The following is a 23,055-nucleotide window of genomic DNA, read 5'->3' as shown; positions in this document are numbered from 1 at the left end:
GTGAAATAAATTTCCGCCGAACCTGGGATCGAACTCACGCTGACAGCGGCCAACTGAATACAAATCCAGCGCGCTACCAACTGAGCTATATCCCCGCCTGTTACGACTCTGGCGCACCCACAGTCATATGATTTATATTTATATGATTATCATTTAGGCCATGGGCGCATCAACTGTCATGCAATTAACGATAACAACAGTCACACAGTCAACAGTCATGACACAGGCGTGACAATCAATAGTTGTGTAGACAACAGTTACAACAATGGATTAACGACATGTCCATTCTATAGTTACCAGTTGGGACACTGGTGTACCACTGTTGTATACTCAATTAAACAAGTACGCCATTAGCGTAACCACAGTTATATACCACAGGTGACAGTTGGGACACTATGGTAACACAGTTATGTACTATAGCTAACACTTCGGACACTGGCGTAACCCCAGTTATGCAGTTAGCAGTGTGTTGACCCAACTGGCGTGACCGCAGTAATGCCGTTAAGTTACGACACTGGCTTTACCCCAGCAACTTAGCAAACACTTACGACAGTGCCGTAACCAGAGTAACTCTACTAACTGTCACGACACGGGCGTAGCCACGATCAGGTAATCAAGAGTCACGACACGGGCGTTACAACCGTCATGTAGTTGACCGTCGTGGCGTCATCGTCAATCCTGCACATCGTCAACTTCTCGGAGGCACCCCCATCGTCTCCCCCTCCACCGCACGCCCCCACTCCGTTGCCGTTGGTGGCTTTGGTGAGGGTGATGGAGGGGACCCCCGGCTTGCCCCTCCCCCCGCCGCAGCACAGCAGCTTCTTGACTGTGGCGTGCAGCTGCTTGCAGCAGGGGCAGCAGAGAATCTTGAGGAACTCGCTCTTGAAGTTGTCGTTGAACCAGCCGTACACCACGGGGTTGACGCACGCGGAGCACAGCACGAGGAGATGGCAGATGGCGTAGGCCAGGCTGATGTTGACTGACGTGTCCTCCTCTCCCCCTCCACCTCCGCCCCCCAGTTTCCCTCCTTCGGTACCTGCACAAATAGATAGAAAAGGAGAGTGTTACATTATTCTGCTCTGTTCTACGCCGACGTGTCTTCTTCTTCCCATTCACACCACCCCCGCTTGTGCCGCCCCCCCCCCCCCATTTTCCTTCCTTCTGTAAATGCACAAATAGAGAGGAAGAGCATAATGTTAGTGTGTTCTTCCTCTTCTTTACCCGGCCCCACCCCCACCAACGGTGTTGTCCCTTCTTCTGCACCTGCACAGTTAGAGAGGGAGTGAGTTACATTGTTCTGTTCTTCTTGTCCTCGACCTCCACCCCCACCTTCGCTGTTTCCCCCGCTCCCCATAGGTCCCCTCCTTTTTCACGTGTATAGATGGAGAGTGTTAAAACTGTCTGTTCTTCTTTTCTACGCCTACGTGTCCTCGTCCCCCCCCCCTCCCTCCACCCCCACATCCGCTGGTGCCGCACCCCCCCCCCCCATTTCCCCCCATTTTCCTTCCTTCGTTACCTCCAGAGATAGAGAGGGAGAGGCATTACATTAGTGTACTCTTCCTATCTTAGTGTATTCTTTCCCCTTACAAAAAAAAAAGAAAAAAGGAAAAGAGAAAAATAGAAGAACATTAAAAACAAACACAGAAACAAACAAACAAAGACACACAAAAACGAAGAAACAAATTAACGATCACAAAGAAACCATCAAACACATGCTGCGATGCAGTCAATAACACACACTCAAAGACAAAACTTTACCCCCGTCTCCATCAAAAGTCTTGTTGAAGCCTCTGACAAAGAGCTCTCGGTGGAACTCGGACAGCAAGTTGAAGATGTTGAGCGGGAGCCAGCTCAAGGCGAAGGCCAGAGCAATGGCGGCCAGCAACAAGTTCGTCTTCCGCTTCCGGCGACTGCGCCGCTCCTCCTGCGTGCTGCGCGGCGGATTGGCTGTCTGTCGGGGGGCGCGGGACTTGCCCTGGTTCTGCTGGTTGACCATGCGGTAACGCAGCTTGTTGCAGATACGCAGGTGCGCCACGGTGAGGATGATGAAGGGGAGGATGTATTGCACCACCATTTGAGCCACCGTGTAGGCCCGCTTCTCCACCTTCATGTTTTGGTCCTGCCACAGAGTAGGGATACAGATGGTGTAACTATTCAAAATACACGATGATAAATATTTTTATTTCTATTTTTTTTTCATTACCTTTCATTTCGGTGACGACTTAGACTTGCTGTTGTTAAGCCTATTGGCCTTTTTTCTTTACTTTTTTTTCTCCCTGTTTTTCTTTATTATTGTATCGTATTTGTGCGGAGTGTATGGCTGTATGCATGTTATACACACCAGGAAAAATACCAATGGCTTTAATGCTATATGGCGGAATACATTCTTGTTCTTGTCCTGTTACAGTTTGAGGGAAAACAGATGTACACTGGAACCCCCCCCCCCCCCCCCACCCCATCTTAAGACTCGACTCCCTCTCACTTCAGACCCTCTTTCCTCATATTTTGTGTTTATAGCCTCAGTAAATGTACGCCCAATTACCCCCCGCGGGTTAGGGGGAGTCCCATATTGGTTGGGACGAGAAAGAATTTACCCGATGCTCCCCAGCATGTCGTAAGAGGCGACTAACGGATTCTGTTTCTCCTTTTACCCTTGTTAAGTGTTTCTTGTATAGAATATAGTCAATGTTTGTACAGATTTTAGTCAAGCAGTATGTAAGAAATGTTAAGTCCTTTGTACTGGAGACTTGCATTCTCCCAGTAAGGTCATATATTGTACTACGTTGCAAGCCCCTGGAGCAAAATTTTGATTTGTGCTTTTGTGAACAAGAAACAATTGACAAGTGGCTCTATCCCATCTCCCCCCTTTCCCCGTCGCGATACAACCTTCGTGGTTGAAAACGACGTTAAACACCAAATAAAGAAAGTAAAGAAAGTACGCCCAATGTAAGACTCCCGACATTCTCAGACCTGATGTTCTCAGAATGTTGTAGGTCATGTTCAACGCCCCATATCTGTGCAGGCTTTCATATGGAATAAGAGCACCCTTTCAGCACAAACACAAGCAGAACATCAACATCCTGCTTGCATTCTGTGTAGACTGATTGGAACATTTTCTTCCTGAATTCATTGAGCAGAATGAGACAGGTGTCACTTCAAATATTAAATCAACAGCTCAAGCATCACCATGCACAAGAAACAGCCAGACTGTTGACTTTTAGCGTGTGTTTAAAGTTGAAAATGCTCTTGTCTTAGGTGAAAACCTGTCCGGATCTACGATAATAAACAAGATGTTCTACGCGGGAAGGAAAGTACCTATAATCCTCGCTCACTGAATCGAACACTTGTACAGCCAGCACATTTTTATTAGTTTGAATATATGTCACTTTTTTTAAAAATCATTTTTAATCTTTAAAAAAAAGTAAATCAAATTTTTTGTTTTTGTTTGTTTGCGTATTAATGATTTCTCATCCATTTTCACACCACTGACACACACGCGCGCCGATACGCCAAACTCGACAGAAAATGGATAATGGATTGCCAGCGGCCATTTAGATAGATGAACTATATAAAATCATGGGCGTGTCAGCGTGTGTTTCTGCAAGATGTGAAGGAGACACAAGCAGGCTGCCATGCAGAGGATCAATTTCTCGTTACGGCTTCTTTCATCGGCATGTGATGGAGTGGAACGTTGTGGAAGAAATGTAATATGGTTACGACGAGGATCGAAGGTTGGGTCGACAACCTTGCTCTGGATTTAAAGTGCATGCAGTCACACTTCGCGGAATCAAAGTCAACAAGCTGTTGATACATAATTTTCAAAGGTGTGTCCTGGACTCCCCAACATACGCGTCCCTCTGTCCTATACGCACAAGGAACCGAAAACATGCACTAGAAATCCATGGAGTGGGTCCCACGACGCACTAAAACTGACAAGAGTGGGTCCTGGTACGCACTACATATAAGTTATCATGTGTACCATCAGTACTGTCTGAGAAAAGTATCTGCCAGATCTGCACTAACGAACATTTACGGAGTCAATCTAACCCAGATGACCATACCGTGTTTGTAAAGGGCTCAGAGAGCCGTGTGTCTGCGAAAGTAAGAACATGAACCTCTTTGTCTTCTACATTTTTCACTGAGGGGGTCCATGGGGCTCACTTGGGTCAGCATCCGTGGTGAGCCTTGTGTTCATGATGTTACACGGCTCACAAATATATGGTCGGTCAGAAGAATTTTTCAGCTTTTGTTCTTAATCTTAGTTCTTTTATGTTTACGGAACGACTGAAAATATACACAAAGGTACTCATATGGTTCATACCATATTATTTCTGAAGTCCTATCTCTATCCGCAATACTTTTTTATATTTAGTCAAGTTTTGACTAAATATTTTAACATCGAGGGGGAATCGAAACGAGGGTCGTGGTGTATGTGCGTGCGTGTGTGCGTGCGTGTGTGTGTGTGTGTGTGTGTGTGTGTGTGTGTGTGTGTGTGTGTGTAGAGCGATTCAGACTAAACTACTGGACCGATCTTTATGAAATTTGACATGAGAGTTCCTGGGTATGAAATCCCCGAACGTTTTTTCCTTTTTTTGATAAATGTCTTTGATGACGTCATATCCGGCTTTTCGTGAAAGTTGAGGCGGCACTGTCACGCCCTCATTTTTCAAACCAAATTGGTTCAAATTTTGGTCAAGTAATCTTCGACGAAGCCCGGGGTTCGGTATTGCATTTCAGCTTGGTGGCTTAAAAATTAATTAATGACTTTGGTCATTAAAAATCGGAAAATTGTAAAAAAAAAATAAAAATTTATAAAACGATCCAAATTTACGTTTATCTTATTCTCCATCATTTGCTGATTCCAAAAACATATAAATATGTTATATTCGGATTAAAAACAAGCTCTGAAAATTAAATATATAAAAATTATTATCAAAATTAAATTGTCCAAATCAATTTAAAAACACTTTCATCTTATTCCTTGTCGGTTCCTGATTCCAAAAACATATAGATATGATATGTTTGGATTAAAAACACGCTCAGAAAGTTAAAACAAAGAGAGGTACAGAAAAGCGTGCTATCCTTCTTAGCGCAACTACTACCCCGCTCTTCTTGTCAATTTCACTGCCTTTGCCATGAGCGGTGGCCTGACGATGCTACGAGTAAAATGGCATTGCGTTCAGTTTCATTCTGTGAGTTCGACAGCTACTTGACTAAATATTGTATTTTCGCCTTACGCGACTTGTTCTTTACTCATCTGAAACGAGTCTTAGGTGTGGTTTTTTTTTTATCTCTATGTTGTGTACATTTGTGCATGGCTTCGTCTTTCACAAGGCTTTACACCTCTCTGTCTGTTTATCTGGCTCATTGTATGTCTATCTGCATGTCCATCTATCTGTCTCTTTATGTCTATATGTATGTCTGGCTGTCTGCCTGCTCTTTCTCTCTGCCTTTCCCCCTCTCTCTCCCCCTCTCACTCCCTTACTCTCTCTCTCTCTCTCTCTCTCTCTCTCTCTCTCTCTCTCTCTCTCTCTCTCTCTCTCTCTCTCTACATATTCGTCATTGTGTTGTTTGTTTGCTTGTTTGTTCGTTTTGTATGCTTATTCGTCCGGTTGTTTGTTTGCTTGTTTGTTCGTTTAGTTTGCTTATTTTTCCGATTGTTTTACTTGTATAATTTTGTATTAGAAGTAATGACCGGTTGTAAGAAAAGGCATAGCCTTAAACCTCTATCCTTGAAAAATAAAGTTCCATCATCATCATCATCATCATCAATCATCATCATCAATCATCCATCAATCCATCATCCATCATCCATAATCATCATCCCTCACCTCAATACAGTTGTAAACTAAGAAGTCAGGGAACTCGTGTTTGAGCGGAGCGTTAGTGTCCAGCACTTGAAAGAGCAGGGCCGGACTGGCCATCAGGAAAGAGATGACCCAGATGCTCAGCAGGCCAATGGCCGCTCCCACCTGCTTCATGCTCTCCTTCGTTGGATATACGATCACCTGCAATATAAACAGGTAACTGTTGAAGCAAGGAAAGAGATGAAGAGAACACAAGGTAAACGATGAAGACAAAACATGGTAAACTATGAAGAGAAAAATATAAGAGCTGAATAAGATGAGAGTTAAAGACAAAAAGTGGAACCCCCTATTTCAAGACTTATACTTCTTTTAAGGACCCGGTTTTCTTAGATTTTCATAACCTCTGTAAAATTACCCCCGTTTTAAGACTTTATTTCTTCATTCTAAGAGCTGGTCTTCTCATATTTTTGGAGGTGATTAACGGGGCGGGGGGGGGGGGGGGGGCTGTCCAATTTACAAACTGAAGACATCCGACAAACGTTGGCAACAACGGGTATCAAGGGCCTGCTTCATGCGTCCTTGGAGGAGTTTCGTCTGCTAGCGTTATGGATGATTGGCAGCACTAAAAAATGTCGATGAACCAAATGGGGAGCCAAATACAAGAGGGTGTACATAACAAAATCGTTCCATTATTTACATTCATATATCTAATTAGCATAGTTACGGAGTATTTTATAGTTTAACTATTGCAGGTGAGTTTTAATCAATACATGAATGTCCCTTGGACTTCTGAAAGCCTGACATTATTTGGGCGAAGTGACTTCTCTAAGTCTCCTCCACGAAGCTCGCTGCACGAAGCAGTAGCATTAGAATTTTCGGTAAAAATGACTTCGCGAAGTCAACTTCGGGCTCAATTAAGAACGGCATTAAGCTTAATTTTACCAGACAGCTGTCCCTAAAAGGCTACTTAGTATATCTTTAAATCGATGCACTCCACACTTCTCTTCTGTATTCACAGGCGTTTCAATCATAGGGGATGTTCTTGCTCTACTTCTTTATTCTGCCCTCATCTAATGATCCCGTGCAGTTCTTTTGTCTGCGATACTTGCAACCAGTTTGTGTTACCGCTGGTTTCTATCCTTTGTCCTCTTGTTCAAGTTACTCTTGTTGCAGCAGTGTCGTTATGTTGTTTTTGCTTTTTCTGTGTGTTAACCCTTTCTTTTCTTGATTTTGTTGGGTTTTGATTTTTGTTTTTTCACTGCCCCTTGTTCTTCGTCTCTCTCTCTCTGCGAATCTCTCTCTCTCTCTCTTTCTCTCTCTCTCTCTCTCTCATTTGTTTTCTCCCTTTTGTTATTAGTTGTTTTGGATGTTTATATGCAATGCATTATTGCAACTATGCTGCAATTTCCACACTACATGTTTTTCCCATTTTTGAATGTGTATACAAAACCATAACCCTTTTCTTATTACTATTTACATTATGTACGTCTGTAAGTAACAATAACCTTGTCAATTTTACTATCTATATTATGTGCGTCTGTATTAAGTGTTTGTATAAGGGACAGGTTGTAAGATTAGGCTTTGCCTAAAACCTCTATCCTTTGGTAATAAAGTTCAGTTTCAGTTTCAGTTTCAGTTTCAGTTTCTCTCTCTCTCTCTCTGTCTGTCTGTCTGTCTGTCTGTGTGTGTGTGTGTGTGTGTCTCTCTCTCTCTCTCTCTCTCTCTCCCTCTCTCTCTCTCTCCCTCTCTCTCTCCCTCTCTCTCTCTCTCCAAAGTGTTGGCGATGAGAAGGCGTTCCTAACAGCATTTAAAGAAACACTTATTTCATCCTATAGGTCCAATTCATTCTTCTTACTCGGCGTGACGTTATCATATGGATCGGCTAGCTTTAGCCCTAAGGGGCACAACTCCGCTCATACTCTCTTCGCGCCGCCATATTGGATGCCGTCTTTGTTAGTTTTCTTCATTGCACTCTTGTTCTTTTTGCGTATTTCACTGTGTATGCAGACAAAATGAAGAAAACTGTGCATGCATGAGTCCAAAGGGGATCTGCCTTTTTAACACAACAGCACAACATAACAAGTCGCGTAAGGCGAAAAAAATAACATTTAGTCAAGTAGCTGTCGAACTCACAGAATGAAACTGAACGCAATGCCATTTTTCAGCAAGACCGTATACTCGTAGCATCGTCAGTCGACCGCTCATGGCAAAGGCAGTGAAATTGGCGCCTGTATATGCACGTTTTGATGTAACCCTTAGGTTTTTTCGTTCTTAAAACCTTTTGATAATGCGACCACCAAACCACAGAACATCCCCCCTCCCCATTCCATCCTCCCACCCCATGTATGTTGTAATTGTCCAAGTGTGCTTTTCTGTTATATGATTCTGTCCTTTCGGTTAGGTGATGTCCTGTAATGTACACCATATACATGTAAAAAAAAAATATAAAAAAATGTACAAAAAGAGAATAAAAAAAATAAAAAAAAAGAAATTGACAAGAGCGGGGTAGTAGTTGCGCTAAGAAGGATAGCACGCTTTTCTGTACCTCTCTTCATTTTAACTTTCTGAGCGTGTTTTTAATCCAAACATATCATATCTATATGTTTTTGGAATCAGGAACCGACAAGGAATAAGATGAAAGTGTTTTTAAATTGATTTCGACAATTTAATTTTGATAATAATTTTTATATATTTAATTTTCAGAGCTTGTTTTTAATCCAAATATAACATATTTATATGTTTTTGGAATCAGCAAATGATGGAGAATAAGATAAACGTAAATTTGGATCGTTTTATAAATTTTTATTTTTTTTTTACAATTTTCAGATTTTTAATGACCAAAGTCATTAATTAATTTTTAAGCCACCAAGCTGAAATGCAATACCGAAGTCCGGGCTTCGTCGAAGATTACTTGACCAAAATTTGAACCAATTTGGTTTGAAAAATGAGGGCGTGACAGTGCCGCCTCAACTTTCACGAAAAGCCGGATATGACGTCATCAAAGACATTTATCAAAAAAATGAAAAATACGTTCGGGGATTTCATACCCAGGAACTCTCATGTCAAATTTCATAAAGATCGGTCCAGTAGTTTAGTCTGAATCGCTCTACACACACACACAGACACACACACACACACACAGACAGACACACACACACACACACACACACACACACACACGCACGCACATACACCACGACCCTCGTCTCGATTCCCCCCTCTACGTTAAAACATTTAGTCAAAACTTGACTAAATGTAAAAAGTAAAGCAAGAATACATTATTATATTCATTTATTTATTCTTTATCTCAAATTACCATGCAGACAGTGCACCAAAATTCACAAGATAAAGCTCTCAAGACAGGCAAATGAGGTACAATGCAGCTCAGGTAACTACTGCAAAGTATAATTTTCAAAGCATCCTATCACAGTGTTCACTCTAAAGGCACAGCCTATGGACAATTGTTGATTAGCGCACTGCACACAGCAAAAAATAACCAGTTATAATCGTCTTCTCCGCTCAGTAACTTCCTTCCAGTTGTCACCCTGATGGTAAACAACTTTAGGGATCCTAAAGTGTGCCTACTGACTGCAGTTTTTGGCCACACAACGTGTCATTTTCACTTTTGTCGAGTCGCCACCCAACGCTCAAGCACTGTCAGAGATCGTGCAAGGCATCCAACATGGCGGCGGATGACCAATTCCAGAGAGTTACGACCCGTGATTCTCATACCGCGCGCGCCGAGTAGAAATGCTGTTGTTAACTTGAGTTTCTGCAATGGGCCTATAAGCAAACCTGGCTTGACAATGTACAAGGAAGTGAACGTTTCTCTCTGTACAGAACCTTCAAATCAACCCTAACATTATCCAACTATTTAAGTGATTTGAAACATATTAAAGCTAGAAATCTTCTGATTAGACTTAGATTGGGAGTATCTCCTCTGAAAGTGCATCGATTTCGCTTTAATTTAAATGCAACCTCCGCTGATTTATCTTGTCCATTTTGTTGTGGCAGTGTTGAAGATGAAGTCCACTTTGTTTTTAGTATGCCCTAAATATGCTGAGTTAAGAGAATATTATATTCCACGAAAATACACTAGAATCCCATCATTGTTTAAATTAACCATGCTGTTTTCAAACACTAGTAAGCCGCTATTGCTACGTTTTTCTACATTTGTCATGAAGGCGCTTTCCATTCGTAATCCATAATCCGTAAACGAAACAGGGCGATACTAGTAGGATGTTCTTGTTTTTGTTCACAATGTGCATTTGTATGCTGGTGCTTGAGATGTGCTCATCTCCATGAAAAGGGCCCAAGGCCTACTCATTAAAACATTCAGACTTCAGACTTCAGACTCTTTCTCTCTGTCTGTCTGTCTCTCTCCCTCTCTCTCTCTCTCTCTCTCTCTTTCTCTCTCTCTCTCTGTCTGTCTGTCTGTCTGTCTCTCTGTCTGTCTGTCTGTCTGTCTGTCTCTCTCTCCCCCCCCTCTCTCTTTCTCTCTGTCTGTCTGTCTCTCTCCCTCTCTCTCTCTCTCTCTCTCTCTGCCAAGCTCTCCCTCTTCAACTCATATATAAGTGTTCGTACTTCAGTTGCTTAATCTATTACACTCGTTAAATAAAGAATTGTCATTGTCAATGCCGTTGTCACTCTCTCTTTCATTCTTCTTTTTGTCATAACTTCTCCATCCTTGGGTATGGTTCCTTCCTTCGTCCTGTCTCTCTGTCTGTGTCTGTCTGTCTGTCTGTCCGTATGTCTGTCTGTCCGTTTCTCTCTGTCTCTCTCTATCTCTGTCTCTCTCTCGGTGTCTGTCTGTCTCTCTCTCTCTGTCTCTCTCTCTCTGTCTCAGTCTGTCTGTCTGTCTGTCTGTCTCTCTCTCTCTCTCTCTCTCTCTCTCTCTCTCTCTCTCTCACCATGTTTTGCCCTCTGCGCTACGTACGCTTGGCACGGATCTCTGCTAACGTGTCTATTTGTTCTCCCCCTTTTCCAGTCCTACCCTTTCACGTTTTGCGTCTACCGCATCACTTGGCATTGCCTGTCCCTGAGGCCAGCTAAAGAACGGAAGACGGATGCGCATGACAAAGCTGTCTTTTGTGCCGATTGCTTTGTTCTCTCAACAGCTTTTCCCTCGAGCCTACCCCCTGTCAGGTTTCCCTGATTGACTGATGTTCCCACATCACTCAAACATACCAGTGGTAGAAGGAGGAGGAGGGGAAAAAGGACTGAATGAATGAACAAGAGGGTAAAACGTTCCTCTGAAGGACGCATGCTGAGGATACAATTGACTGAATAAATGAACAAGAGGGTAAAACGTTCCTCTCAAGGACGTATACTGAGGATTAATGCAGGAACAGAAGGGTCACACGTTTCGATGATTGACTGATGTTCCCACATCACTCAGACATACCAGTGGTGGAAGAAGGATAAGGGCAAAATTGATTGAATGAATGAACAAGAGGGTAACAAGTTTCTCTGATAGACATATGCCAAGGATACAATTGACTGAAGGCAGGAACAGAAAGGTAAAACCGTTCCTCTGATGGACGTATGCTGAGGATAAAACTGACTGAATGCGGGATTTGGAGGGTAACACTTTCCTCTGATGGATGTACGTTCCCACATCACTCAAGCATACTAGTAGTAGAAGGAGGATAATACAATTGACTGAATGCATGAACAAGAGAGTAAAACGTTCCTCTGATGGACGTATGCTGAGGATAAGATTGACTGAATGCAGGAACAGAAGGATAAACTTTCCCGTGATTGACTGATGTTCCCACATCATTCTAACATACTGGTGCTAGAAGAAGGAGGAGGGCAACATTGACTGTATGAAGGAATGAACAAGGGTAAAACGTTCATCTTGTTTGTTTGTTTGTTCGTTCATGGGCTGAAACTCCCACGGCTTTTACGTTTATGACCGTTTTTACCCCGCCATTTAGGCAGCCATACGCCGCTTTCGGAGGAAGCAGGCTGGGTATTTTCGTGTTTCTATAACCCACCGAACTCTGACATGGATTACAGGATCTTTTTCGTGCGCACTTGGTCTTGTGCTTGCGTGTACACACGGGGGTGTTCGGACACCGAGGAGAGTCTGCACACAAAGTTGACTCTGAGAAATAAATCTCTCGCCGAACGTGGGGACGAACTCACGCTGACAGCGGCCAACTGGATACAAATCCAGCGCGCTACCGACTGAGCTACATCCCCGCCCAACGTTCATCTTACGGACGTTTGTTCCCACATCCCTCGAACGTGACATAAGTAAAAGACGGAGGATGTCAAAATTGACTGAATGAATGAACAGAAGGGAGACAAACTTTCTGATGGACATAAATGCTGAGGATAAAATTAACTGAATGAATAAACAGAAGGGTAACATTGTTTCTCTGACGGACATATGCTGAGGATATAATGGACTGAATGCAGGACCAGAAATGTAAACCGTTTCTCTGACGGACATATGCTGAGGATAGAATGGACTGAATGCAGGACCAGAAATGTAAACCGTTTCTCTGACGGACATATGCTGAGGATAGAATGGACTGAATGCAGGACCAGAAGTGTAAACCGTTTCTCTGACGGACATATGCTGAGGATAGAATGGACTGAATGCAGGACCAGAAGTGTTAACCGTTTCTCTGATGGACATATGCTGAGGATAAAAATTTACTGAATGCAGGAACAGAAGGGTAACATTGTTTTTCTGCCGGACATATGCTGAGGATAGAATGGACTGAATGCAGGAACAGAAGGGTAAAATTGTTTCTCTGATGGACATATGCTGGGGATAAAATTGACTGAATGAATGAACAGAAGGGTAAACATAACATAACAGTTGAAAAAGTAAGAGAAAGATGAAATTGACTGAATAAATGAATGGGATGTTAAAACGTTCCTCTATGCGTATGTTCCCACATCACTCAAACATAAAAGTCGAAGACGGAGAAGGAGGGTGAAATTGACTGTTAAAGGGATAAACGCTTCTCTGATGGACGTATGTTCCTACATCACTCAACTCTAACAGTGCTAGGCTGGCGAGTTAACGACCAATTAGAGGACCCTATGACAAATCCAAAGTATTGTCATAAGTTTTGATTATGAGTCTTACCATGCACAAATTGAAAGTGCAAAAGGGGAAATGGTGTTTTTGTTCATTCTCTTCGATTGTTTATTTGTCGTATTCGTCGTATGCATTTTGAAGCACTTTCACAGATCGAAAATCTGTAAGGGACGGTTTCACACTTTTCTAAAAAAAAAACAAGTCGCGTAAGGCGAAATTACTACATTTAGTCAAGCTGTGGAACTCACAGAATGAAACTGAACGCACTGCTTTTTTCACAATGACCGTAGTCCGCCGCTTGTGCAAAACGGAGTGAAACTGACGAGCCTGTTCAGCACGGTGGTGGTTTCGCTGTGCTGCATAGCACGCTTTTCTGTACCTCTCTTCGTTTGAACTTTCTGAGCGTGTTTTTAATCCAAACATATCATATCTATATGTTTTTGGAATCAGGAACCGACAAGGAATAAGATGAAATTGTTTTTAAATCGATTTCGAAAATTTAATTTTGATCATAATTTTTATATTTTTAATTTTCAGAGCTTGTTTTTAATCCAAATATAACATATTTATATGTTTTTGGAATCAGAAAATGATGAAGAATAAGATGAACGTAAATTTGGATCGTTTTATAAAAAACCCCATTTTAATTACAATTTTCAGATTTTTAATGACTAAAGTCATTACATAACTTTTAAGCCACCAAACTGAAATGCAATACCGAAGTCCGGCCTTCGTCGAAGATAGCTTTACAAAAATTTCAATCAATTTGATTAAAAAATGAGGGTGTGACAGTGCCGCCTCAACTTTTACAAAAAGCCGGATATGACGACATCAAAAGTATTTATCAAAAAAATGAAAAAAACGTCCGAGGATATCATTCCCAGGAACTCTCATGTAAAATTTCATAAAGATCGGTTCATCAGTTTGGTCTGAATCGCTCTACACACACACACGCACAGACAGACAGACAGACAGACAGACACACACACACACACACACACACACACACACATACACCATGACCCTCGTCTCGATTCCCCCTCTATGTTAAAACATTTAGTCAAAACTTGACTAAATGTAAAAAAAAGAAGAAAAAAGAAAATTCAGACCAAAAATATTATCAAGAAAAGCTTTTGTGGGCTCACGTGAAAACTTCGCAACATAAGTATGCAATCAAATAAAGCTACGACAACATGATTATTGTTTGTGTAGAGGCAGTATCAAAACCCCTTTTTTTTCGACCCCTCAATATTTTGCACAGAATCGCTTCAATTTTCAGAAGTTTTGTGACTTTGATAGCCTGCATGAGTGTCTATATTGTGCAGGTTGTTGCATACGAGCAAGGGTAGGGTGGCTACAACACAGAGGCATGGCCTGAAAGAGCTGATGACAAGGATGACACTAATTCTAGCCCTGAATCCCAACGGGCTTATGTAATTGTCAAGCAGTCGAGTCAGACCGCGGGAAACAGGGCCTTGGATTTTGACACCCCGGGATCAATATATTGTGCTTGTTAGATTTAGACTAGTGCAACGGAATAAGACTTGCCTCAGGCACTATTTCTGATTTATACCATTAGGTGTATGATAACGATAGCTTTTTTTGGTTTTCTTTTTGACAGAAATATTATGTATGTAGTTTCGAGATTTCGATCATCAATTAAAAAAAAAAAAGGCTTGTGTATAATTTTAAACCGCATTAGTATAGTTTGACTTTTGAAGTTTGTCGACAAATCAGTTTCAACCGAAATACAAATATGAACAGCAAGTACAGTGGTCCCTAGTGACGATAGATACATTTAATTCAGCAACTGGAAGCAGATTCTGAGATATCCAGACATTTAGCTCCTAGACATTTCGTGCAATGACAACCCGCTTTCGGTGCCATGCTATGAGAGCTACGTGTGCGTGTGTCTGTATGTCTGCCTGCCTGTCTGTCTGTCTGCTTTTGGTGTCTGTGGCTCGTATACATTTTGTGTGTTCGTTGAAAGGGTAGAAATCGTCGTTATATTTTTGCTTTGTACATTAAAAAAAACCACAGTAAAAACACGAAGAAAAAAAAGTAAATGTTAATAGCTAACATCTGTGCTTCCAACAACTAAACGTATTTTACAGAGCTCTTGAAAACGAACTGCACCTGCTCTTTCTGATCTACGTAGCACGAAGAAGCTCCGGTGTCACACGAGGGCACATAGTGAAATACAATACAATGAAAAAATGAAAATGATCGTGACCAATAAATAAAAGTAGAGCAACAATTATGATGCAGCTGTGATGGCGTTGTTTTAAATATTCGACCAATTTAAAAAAAACGAGTTTGACTACATGAAAGATGAAAGCTTACATGTGTTTTTTCCCCGACTGAATTGAAGTTAAAAACTCCGCCAGCTGGGTCTGTGCGTTTTTTTGGGTAAAATATAATCTTCTTTCTTTCTCTGTGTCTCTGTTTCTGTCTCGGTCTCTGTCCCTCTCTGTCTCTCTGTCTGTCTCTGTCTCTGTCTCTCTCTCTCTCAGTACGTCTGTCTGTCTGTCTCTCTCTCTCTCTCTCTCTCTCTCTCTCTCTCTCTCTCTCTCTCTCTCCCTGTCTCTGTCTCTAAATTTAATTTTTTTATTTTATTTTTATTTAATTTTTTTATCTTGTATTTTTACTTCATTGTTGTAGTTAGTTCCTCTTTAGGGCGAGGGCTGGATGTAAAAAAGCAGACCACTGCTTAATCTACTACCCTCGTTAAATAAAGAATTGTCATTGTCATTGTCATTGTCCCTGTATCTCTCTCTCCCTGTCTCTCTCTCTCTCTCTCTCTCTCTCTCTCTCTCTCTCTCTCTCTTATCTACCCCCTCTCTCTCTCTCTCTCTCTCTCTCTCTCTCTCTCTCTCTCTCTCTCTCTCTCTCTCTCTTTTTTTCTTATTCTTTGTTTTGTTTTGTGTTTTGTTACGTTCATGTTGGGCTGAAATGTGCTGTTTGTATTTTCAAACCCTCTTATATGGATGGCTGCAGACGTTCCATGACCTGACGGAAAACATTGTTTCGCTTGTGATATAATATACGATTTGTGCGCACAAGTAAGGATAGAGGCAGAAAAAAGGCAGAAATACAAGGAGGATGGCAAACACGCACAAATTTACACACAGAGATGGACTTCTAGAGCTGGTTCCCGCATTGAACAAGCGCAGTCAAAGACTGACCTGACATGTGTCCGGTGCGATTGCCGTGATGGTGTACACGAAGACGTTGGTGCTCGATGAACATGGAGATACTAACCACCACATCCACACTCACATACACCACCACCACCACGTCCCTCAACCCTTACCTTACCCCCAACCATTACACCCATTTCCTCTCCACTCCCCTCCACCCCACTTCTACGTACCTCCACATTGACCTGGAACCTATCCTGGGCTGCCCGGCGCCTCTCAACCTCACTGCCACCCCAAAACACCAACACCAGCTCCGTACTAACAGCATTACTGCATCCACTCTTCCCACACTCACTTGAAACCTGTCCAAGGCAAAAGCCGTGATGCAGATTGTAGAAACAAAGATGTTGGTGTCTTACCCTAAATCCCACAATCCCGACCCTATCCCCCCTCCCACTTATCCCATCGCTGCCCACGCACAAGCACAAACAGTAACTAACCTGAAACCTGTCTAGGGCAATAGCCGTGATGCTGATAGTGGAGACGAAGACGTTGGTGCCCTGGAACATGGTGACGAACTTGCACATGAAGCTGCCCAGCTCCCACTGCGTGGTGATGAGGAGGTAGAGGTTGAGGGGCTGCGTGAAGACGCACAACGTCAGGTCTGAGATGGCCAGGTTGATGATGAAGATGTTGCGCGGGGTCCTCATGATGGGGTTGCGCGCCACCACGAAGCACACCAAGCCGTTGCCAACAGCCCCGAAGGAGATGAACACGGTGAAGGCAAAGATGAGCAGAAGCTCCGTGGTGGGCCCGAACGTTCGCTCCTCTTTCGTCATCTGCTCCAGGAGCGGGTACATCCAGGAGAAGTCCTTGTCGCCTCCTGGGGAGAGAGGGGGGAGGTCCTGGAAGCCGGGGGGCAGGCTCCCCGACCCCACCCCCACCGCCTCCCTGACCCCGATGGCGCTGCGGTTGTTGTCGCCCCCGCTGATCCTGAAGTAGAATGTGGAGGACGATGGTAAGCTCTGGTTTACCAAGGCAGGCATCTTGCTCTGTTTTGCTGGCCTGGGGACAGAGGAGACATTTCTTTACAATTTCTTTATATAAAACATCAGCCTGTATCGGTTGAATTAGCTTCATATTCAGAACAAACAGTACACAGAAATGATTGGAATGTGATCGCCGTGGGTTTCGCAGTACTTTAAAAGAAATGGTACAACCATGGAAATAAAGAGACAAACACACAGACAACAGCAGTTCCGTCACAGGACTTCACTCAGATATAGATCGTTCAACTGGGTACCAGGGTTGATGTGCACAAGCCGCAAGTGGGTGCCAACCAAACGGGGGAGATCAAACAGCGGGGTCTGGTTGGGTTGGTTGAAACATAGACCAAATAGCCTGGACCGCCAAATCGTCACGTGACCCTTCGAGGTTACGACTCTCGACTTTCAGGGGTGCGTCACGTCCGGTTTGAAAGGCCAGCGATTCGAAGACAGTGAAAAGAAAGCACGCTCCAGTTATCTGTGACAATGGGAGGTGACAATGAACTGGATTTTCCAAAACTCCAAACTAAACTTAACAAAACTCATCAAAAAACATGTTCCATATGCACTTTTGCTGAGTTTATTTTAGCATTTTCAGAACTTACCTCGGCAACTTCGTCCATGTTTTCAATCGACACCGGATATGACGTCCCCCTGATTTCTGAAAGGCCATGTAAGCGTAGGTTCCTAAATGCGAGAGGCGCTACCTCGTAATAGAGAGAAAGAGCGGAGAGAGAGCTAGTTGGCGGTCCAGGATAAATGGTCTATGGTTGAAATCACAACAAATATCAATTTCGCGGCTGGCTCCCGACCGGTTGGTAACTTTCTCGTGCACCTCAGGCCTACGTGTATCCTCTTATTTCTTTCCCAAACTCTCTTCTGCCTCCTCTTCCTCCTCGTCGAAATCCCAATTTCATAACTTTAATGTATGTCTACAGCAACATAAGAAAGTATCGTGTTGAAGGTTCTCTCTGGCATTTCCCGTTACCTTTGCACACTTCAAATTCAGCCTAGCCTCTAAGTCCAATTCGTTGATGGTTCCTTTTACTTGAGGCACGCTCAATCTATTATTCAGTTACAACCGTTAGCACGAACAATTTATCACTCAAGAGCACAAGGGAACTACTTTTGTCTCCGTCTGCCTGTCCATAAATGGTTTAAAGTGCTATTTTTGTTTTTAACTCACTTTTTGTTTTTTAAAGGCAGATGTGGGAAGAGTGCACAAAAGTCATCTTTCCTCGTACAGTAACCGAACCTTTGAATTCAGAGAGTGGCTGACATCGGGGGGTTATGGGAAACACTGTATTTCTTGCCTCAAAATATTTCTGCAATCCATTGCTTTCACCCACGTGACACACGCACAGAGCGTCATGGTTTGTGCGGCCTTGACGACCTTGGCAATGTAAGGAAAATGGCCACCAAACGCTTCGAGTGCATCTCGTGGGTAAATTTGACGGAAATGTGTTGAGGCAAATAATACTCTGCTTCGCATTCCGCTCTCCGATGTCAGCCCATTTCCGATGCAAGCACGTGAAAGGATGTTTCTTTTCATTTTCTTTTGATACACGGTAAAAGCACCACAGCTCACGCCTTAGCAAATTTAGCGTGGGAAGGAAAATAGCAGCCGTGCCGGATTTCAGGTTGATGACTTTAAGCAAAAACAACGGAATAAGCTCAGTTCAATGTACACTACATGTCAGAATATCGTGATACTTGAACTAAATTGATTGTTATGCAGATTAAGCGGGAAAGGCCGACAAAACCTAGCTTTAAAGGCAAATTGCCTCGATAACATTGTTATTGTGAGTTAACATAAGTTTTGTACTGTCCCATCAAAGTTTAGTTTGAAATGCTTTTTGTAGGAAAAGAATCGCAAGCGGAAGAAAGTTGCTTTGTTTATTTTCAAACTAAAGGCCTCTCGCTGGCGTTGCTGCGCTTAACACGGAAACAAAGTTATGTTATCGTTTATGTGATCTGAACTAATTTCATTACATGTGATAGTGTCAAACTCTACCTGAATAGAAATGAAAGAAACTAACACTGACATAGAAAAACAGAGAGACAGACAGAGGGACAGAGATTCAGTCAAGCAGTCGGACATACACAGACAAACACCAACCCACCCACTCACGCCACATACACACGTGATCTGAACTAATTTCATGACACATGTTAATGTCAAACTCTACCTGCAGGGGCGGATCCAGGGGGGTTTCCGGGGTTTCCGGACCCCCCTCCCCCCTCCTAGCCTAAAACAAAATTTAAAAAAGAGAACAAAAAAATTGAAAATAAAGAAAAACTGATGCTCAGATTGCACTAGATTGCTCTATTTTCCTTGATTTTTATCAAAATGTTCCGGGGGGGGGGGGGGGGGCATGCCCCCAGACCCCCATGGGAGCCGGCCTTTGTCTTCTAAGTGACTGTTTTGGAAGGTAGTTGGGTAATTTGTTGGCTCAGGTTGCACCAGATTTCCGTAATTAAGATCAACATTTGTTTCTCAAACTTACTTTTTGGAAGGTGTATTAGGAGAAGTTTCTTGGTTCAGATTGCACCAGATCGCTCCATTTTCTTTGTTTTCATCAACATTTTCCGGGGGGGGGGGGGGGTCATTCCCCCGTACCCCCCTATGACGTTTTGAACGCTTCGCGTCCTCAACTAAACGCTTCGCGTCGTCGATTTATCCCTAAAAGAAATTTGGAAACCCCTCCTTAAAAATGATGTGATCCACCCCTGACCAGAATAGAAATGAAAGAAACTAACACACACACATAGACAAACAGAGAGACAGACAGAGGAACAGAGAGTCAGGCAGGCAGACAGACAAACACAGATGCCAAAGACCACCACCACTCCAAATACATGTCTTTTTGAACCCTGTCTTGCGCGGCAAGCGGTCAATCCCCTCTCAAAACTAACGGGACTTCAATGGAGCAATTCGAATAAAAGCTTTCTAGTCTGGAGAGAGGGAACAATCCAACCCATCTCATGTTCCAATCCCCCTGTGGCAAATCACCCGCGAAAAGAGAATAACAGACACAAACTGGGTTTTACGCCAATCTCTCACGTAAAACCAAGATTAATATTGTGCTAACCTTTTAGTGCAACTATGAGCATATAGAGCAGAAAGAAACGGCACAACGTGGGGCTTTACAGCCACAAGACACAAAGTCTATTGTTGCTTCAACACATGAGAGCAACAAGTGAGAGAAAAAGAATACAGGTTGTAGATCTATAAAATGAAAAGGTCGCTGTGGATTCAATCCTTTGTCCTACTCGTTATAATTATCTTTTTCAATTATTCATGTGTTTGTGCGCGGGCACGAGCGTGCGCTCGCTTTTGAGTGTGTGTGTGTGTGTGTGTGTGAGTGTGTGTGTGTGTGTGTGTGTGTGTGTGAGAGAGTGTGTGTGTGTTTGTGTGTGTGTGTGTGTGTTTGTGTGTGTGCGTCTCTCTCTCTCTCTCTCTCTCTCTCTCTCTCTCTCTCTCTCTCTCTCTCTCTCTCTCTCTCTCTCTCTCTCTCTCTCTCTCTCTCTGTCGATGCATGTGTGCTTGTCTTCAACACAATGTGACGAAAGGAATTATGTGCATTATTTACTGGCATATTTAAGGAAACTAGTAATATTAATTATCATTATATATATATATATATATATATATATATATATATATATATATATATGTGTGGGCGTCTCTGATACTGAGCACAGACCAAAAATTGATAGGTGTACAACTTTGGGGATGTGTTTGGACACATTGCTGCAAATATGACAGAACCAAATGTTATTCATTTGCCTTCTGAGGCATTTTACTAATAAAATGAACGCTCAATATTACAAAAATCTGTTCTTGTGAATTTATAATATATTTTTGTAATCCGATGAGCGAGTCAAAATGGCGACGAAATGTGTGACATCGGTCAACACGCAACTTTGAAGTGCTCGTTTTTTAAAATTACACAGTTTTCAAATGCGATACAGGTGTTGAAAATACCACAAAGGATGAAAGTTAAATGATGCTAAGCAAAGTTGATAAATGACAAGGCATTTCGCCTAAACAGGCACGGTAATAAGTCGGTCGCGTACATCCATTTTTCAAGAAAATATGAGAGTAGAATCATCTAAGCAGCAAAGCACATACACTAACATATTCAATAACGAATGGTCTCAAGAACTCACATTTTCACTGGCTTCTTTGTGCTGTGAATAGCAAGTCGAATCACACTATGGATGTCTCTTATGAAATCATTATGTTGCCATACCCCAAAGATTCAAGAGACATTTGACTTTGGAAAAAACACTCCTGAGAACACACCACAAGCATGTTATTCTCCAAACAGTGAATTTTGAATGACAAAATCGATTTAAAATTTAGTAAAATCAATAAAAAAAATATATAATCGAAATGCTGCAAGGCTTGTTTGAATTTTGTTCAAAACTCAAAATAGATGTACACACCAAATGGCTACTGGTTTTGACAAGCAAATTCAATGCAATTTATTCTTCAAAATGACGAAATGGAACGCTGAACGTCATTACAATACGTAATTTCGTCGTGACGTCATCCGTACATATTTCTGTTCGGCCCGTACACTGTTATTCAGCCGGTACACTCAGGTATTTGGCCTGTGAACCTGTACCAGGCTTGATCCTGTTGGAGTAGGCTATAAATATCAGTCTGCTTAACCTCAACGTCTGATGACCACAATCGGTGCAGAAATGAGATATAACGGGTTTTAACTGACAAAAGTTTGTTTTTCTTCTTAAAAGGTGTATATATCTAAATTCAGTCAGGGTTTGTGGTCCTATCAAACGAACATCGTCAAAATCAAAGAAAAATATCAAACCTTAACTGTTTTTAACGGACAAAAGTTTACTTTTCTTCATCAAAAGTTTGAATTGAAATTTAGTTAGGGACAACAGATCTAGCTACAAAATTTCACTAAGATCGGTGAAAAAATGGGGTTTAACGGTTTTTCAAACTGCCAAAACTTTGGTTTTTGTCTTGAAAAGTATGTTATGATATTCAGTTAGAAACAACAGACCTACTAACCAAATTTCACAAAAATCGGCTTAAAAATGAGATTTAACAGACTTTTAACTGCCAAAATATTGCTTTTTTCTCTTGAAAAGTATGTGTTTCAGTTTAATTAAGAACAACGGACTACTATGCCAATTTTTGTGACAATCCAACTTTAAATTACAAAATGTCACACTCTCCGTGCCAAGATTGAAGACGCCCACATATATATATATTACAGTTCATACGTTCCTCTATGTTGTTAACAGATTGAACTGTTGTTGTTGTGCAAGGACCGGATGGAAAAAACCCCACTGTATGCTTACTCTTTTATTCCCGAGTACGCAGTACTAGGGTCCAGCAGACTTTAATTGTGTGTCTGTCTGTGTGTCTGTCTGTCTCGACTTAACAGCTTATTGCTGGGAAACTACTGGGCGCACTTCGTTCAAAAGTTGATACACTAACTTGATAATAGGTCCGATTGATCGTATTAAAACTTCATAATGTTACCTGGGACCTAAATGCGAAATAAATCACAAAAGCCACTCTTAACGGTGGGAGTTTTTGCGGTGGGAGGCTGGTCGCTTTGCGAACAGCCTGAACTAAAGGGGAGACTTGAGCGGCGAACACGTCACGCAGTGACGAGAAAAGCATGATTTGCAAGCCAGACAACGGGTGAGGAAATGGTCTCGGCAAAGAAATTACAATGCAGGGTTTGGTCTCGGTGAAAGAGAGACAGAGAGCACGAGAGAGTCTATGGCCAAAATGATCCGGGTTCGATTCCCGGCATGGGCGTTCTATTTTTTATTTTTTTTTAATTCTTGTTTACTATTGTTTATTATGAACGTTTTAATGTTTAATTTTACTCTAATAGTTTTTTTAATTGTGTAAAATAAATAATTTTTTTTATTTTTTTTAATTTTTTTTTATTTTTTTTTAAATCCAAGAGACCCGGGTTTGATTCCCGGCATGGGCGGTCTATTTTTTA

The 23,055-nt window shown here is 42.2% G+C and overlaps 1 protein-coding gene across 1 annotated transcript; it reads right to left on the bottom strand.

Annotated features, from left to right (window-relative positions):
• Positions 1-620: 620 nt before the first annotated feature.
• On the bottom strand, positions 621-17,053 carry LOC138983089 (putative neuropeptide Y receptor 11). Its single transcript, XM_070356497.1, has 4 exons — positions 16,508-17,053; positions 5,832-6,008; positions 1,796-2,119; positions 621-989 (listed from the first exon to the last, which is right to left on the bottom strand). The coding sequence occupies exons 1-4, from the start codon at positions 17,051-17,053 to the stop codon at positions 621-623; spliced, it is 1,416 nt and encodes a 471-aa protein (XP_070212598.1).
• Positions 17,054-23,055: the final 6,002 nt, after the last annotated feature.

Source organism: Littorina saxatilis, linkage group LG12 (genome assembly GCF_037325665.1).
Source record: "Littorina saxatilis isolate snail1 linkage group LG12, US_GU_Lsax_2.0, whole genome shotgun sequence".
Taxonomy (NCBI): domain Eukaryota; kingdom Metazoa; phylum Mollusca; class Gastropoda; order Littorinimorpha; family Littorinidae; genus Littorina; species Littorina saxatilis.
The sequence above is the reverse complement of the archived record's forward strand: the minus strand, read 5'-3'. Positions and strand labels throughout refer to the sequence as shown.

Excerpts from the sequence above, each read along its gene's own strand:
- LOC138983089 (XM_070356497.1), bottom strand. The coding sequence starts at position 17,053 with ATGCCTGCCTTGGTAAACCAGAGCTTACCATCGTCCTCCACATTCTAC. Across the intron at positions 6,009-16,507 it reads TTGCCCTAGACAGGTTTCAG|GTGATCGTATATCCAACGAA; the intron begins GTTAGTTACTGT and ends TTTATATTGCAG. Across the intron at positions 2,120-5,831 it reads TAGTTTACAACTGTATTGAG|GACCAAAACATGAAGGTGGA; the intron begins GTGAGGGATGAT and ends ACTCTGTGGCAG.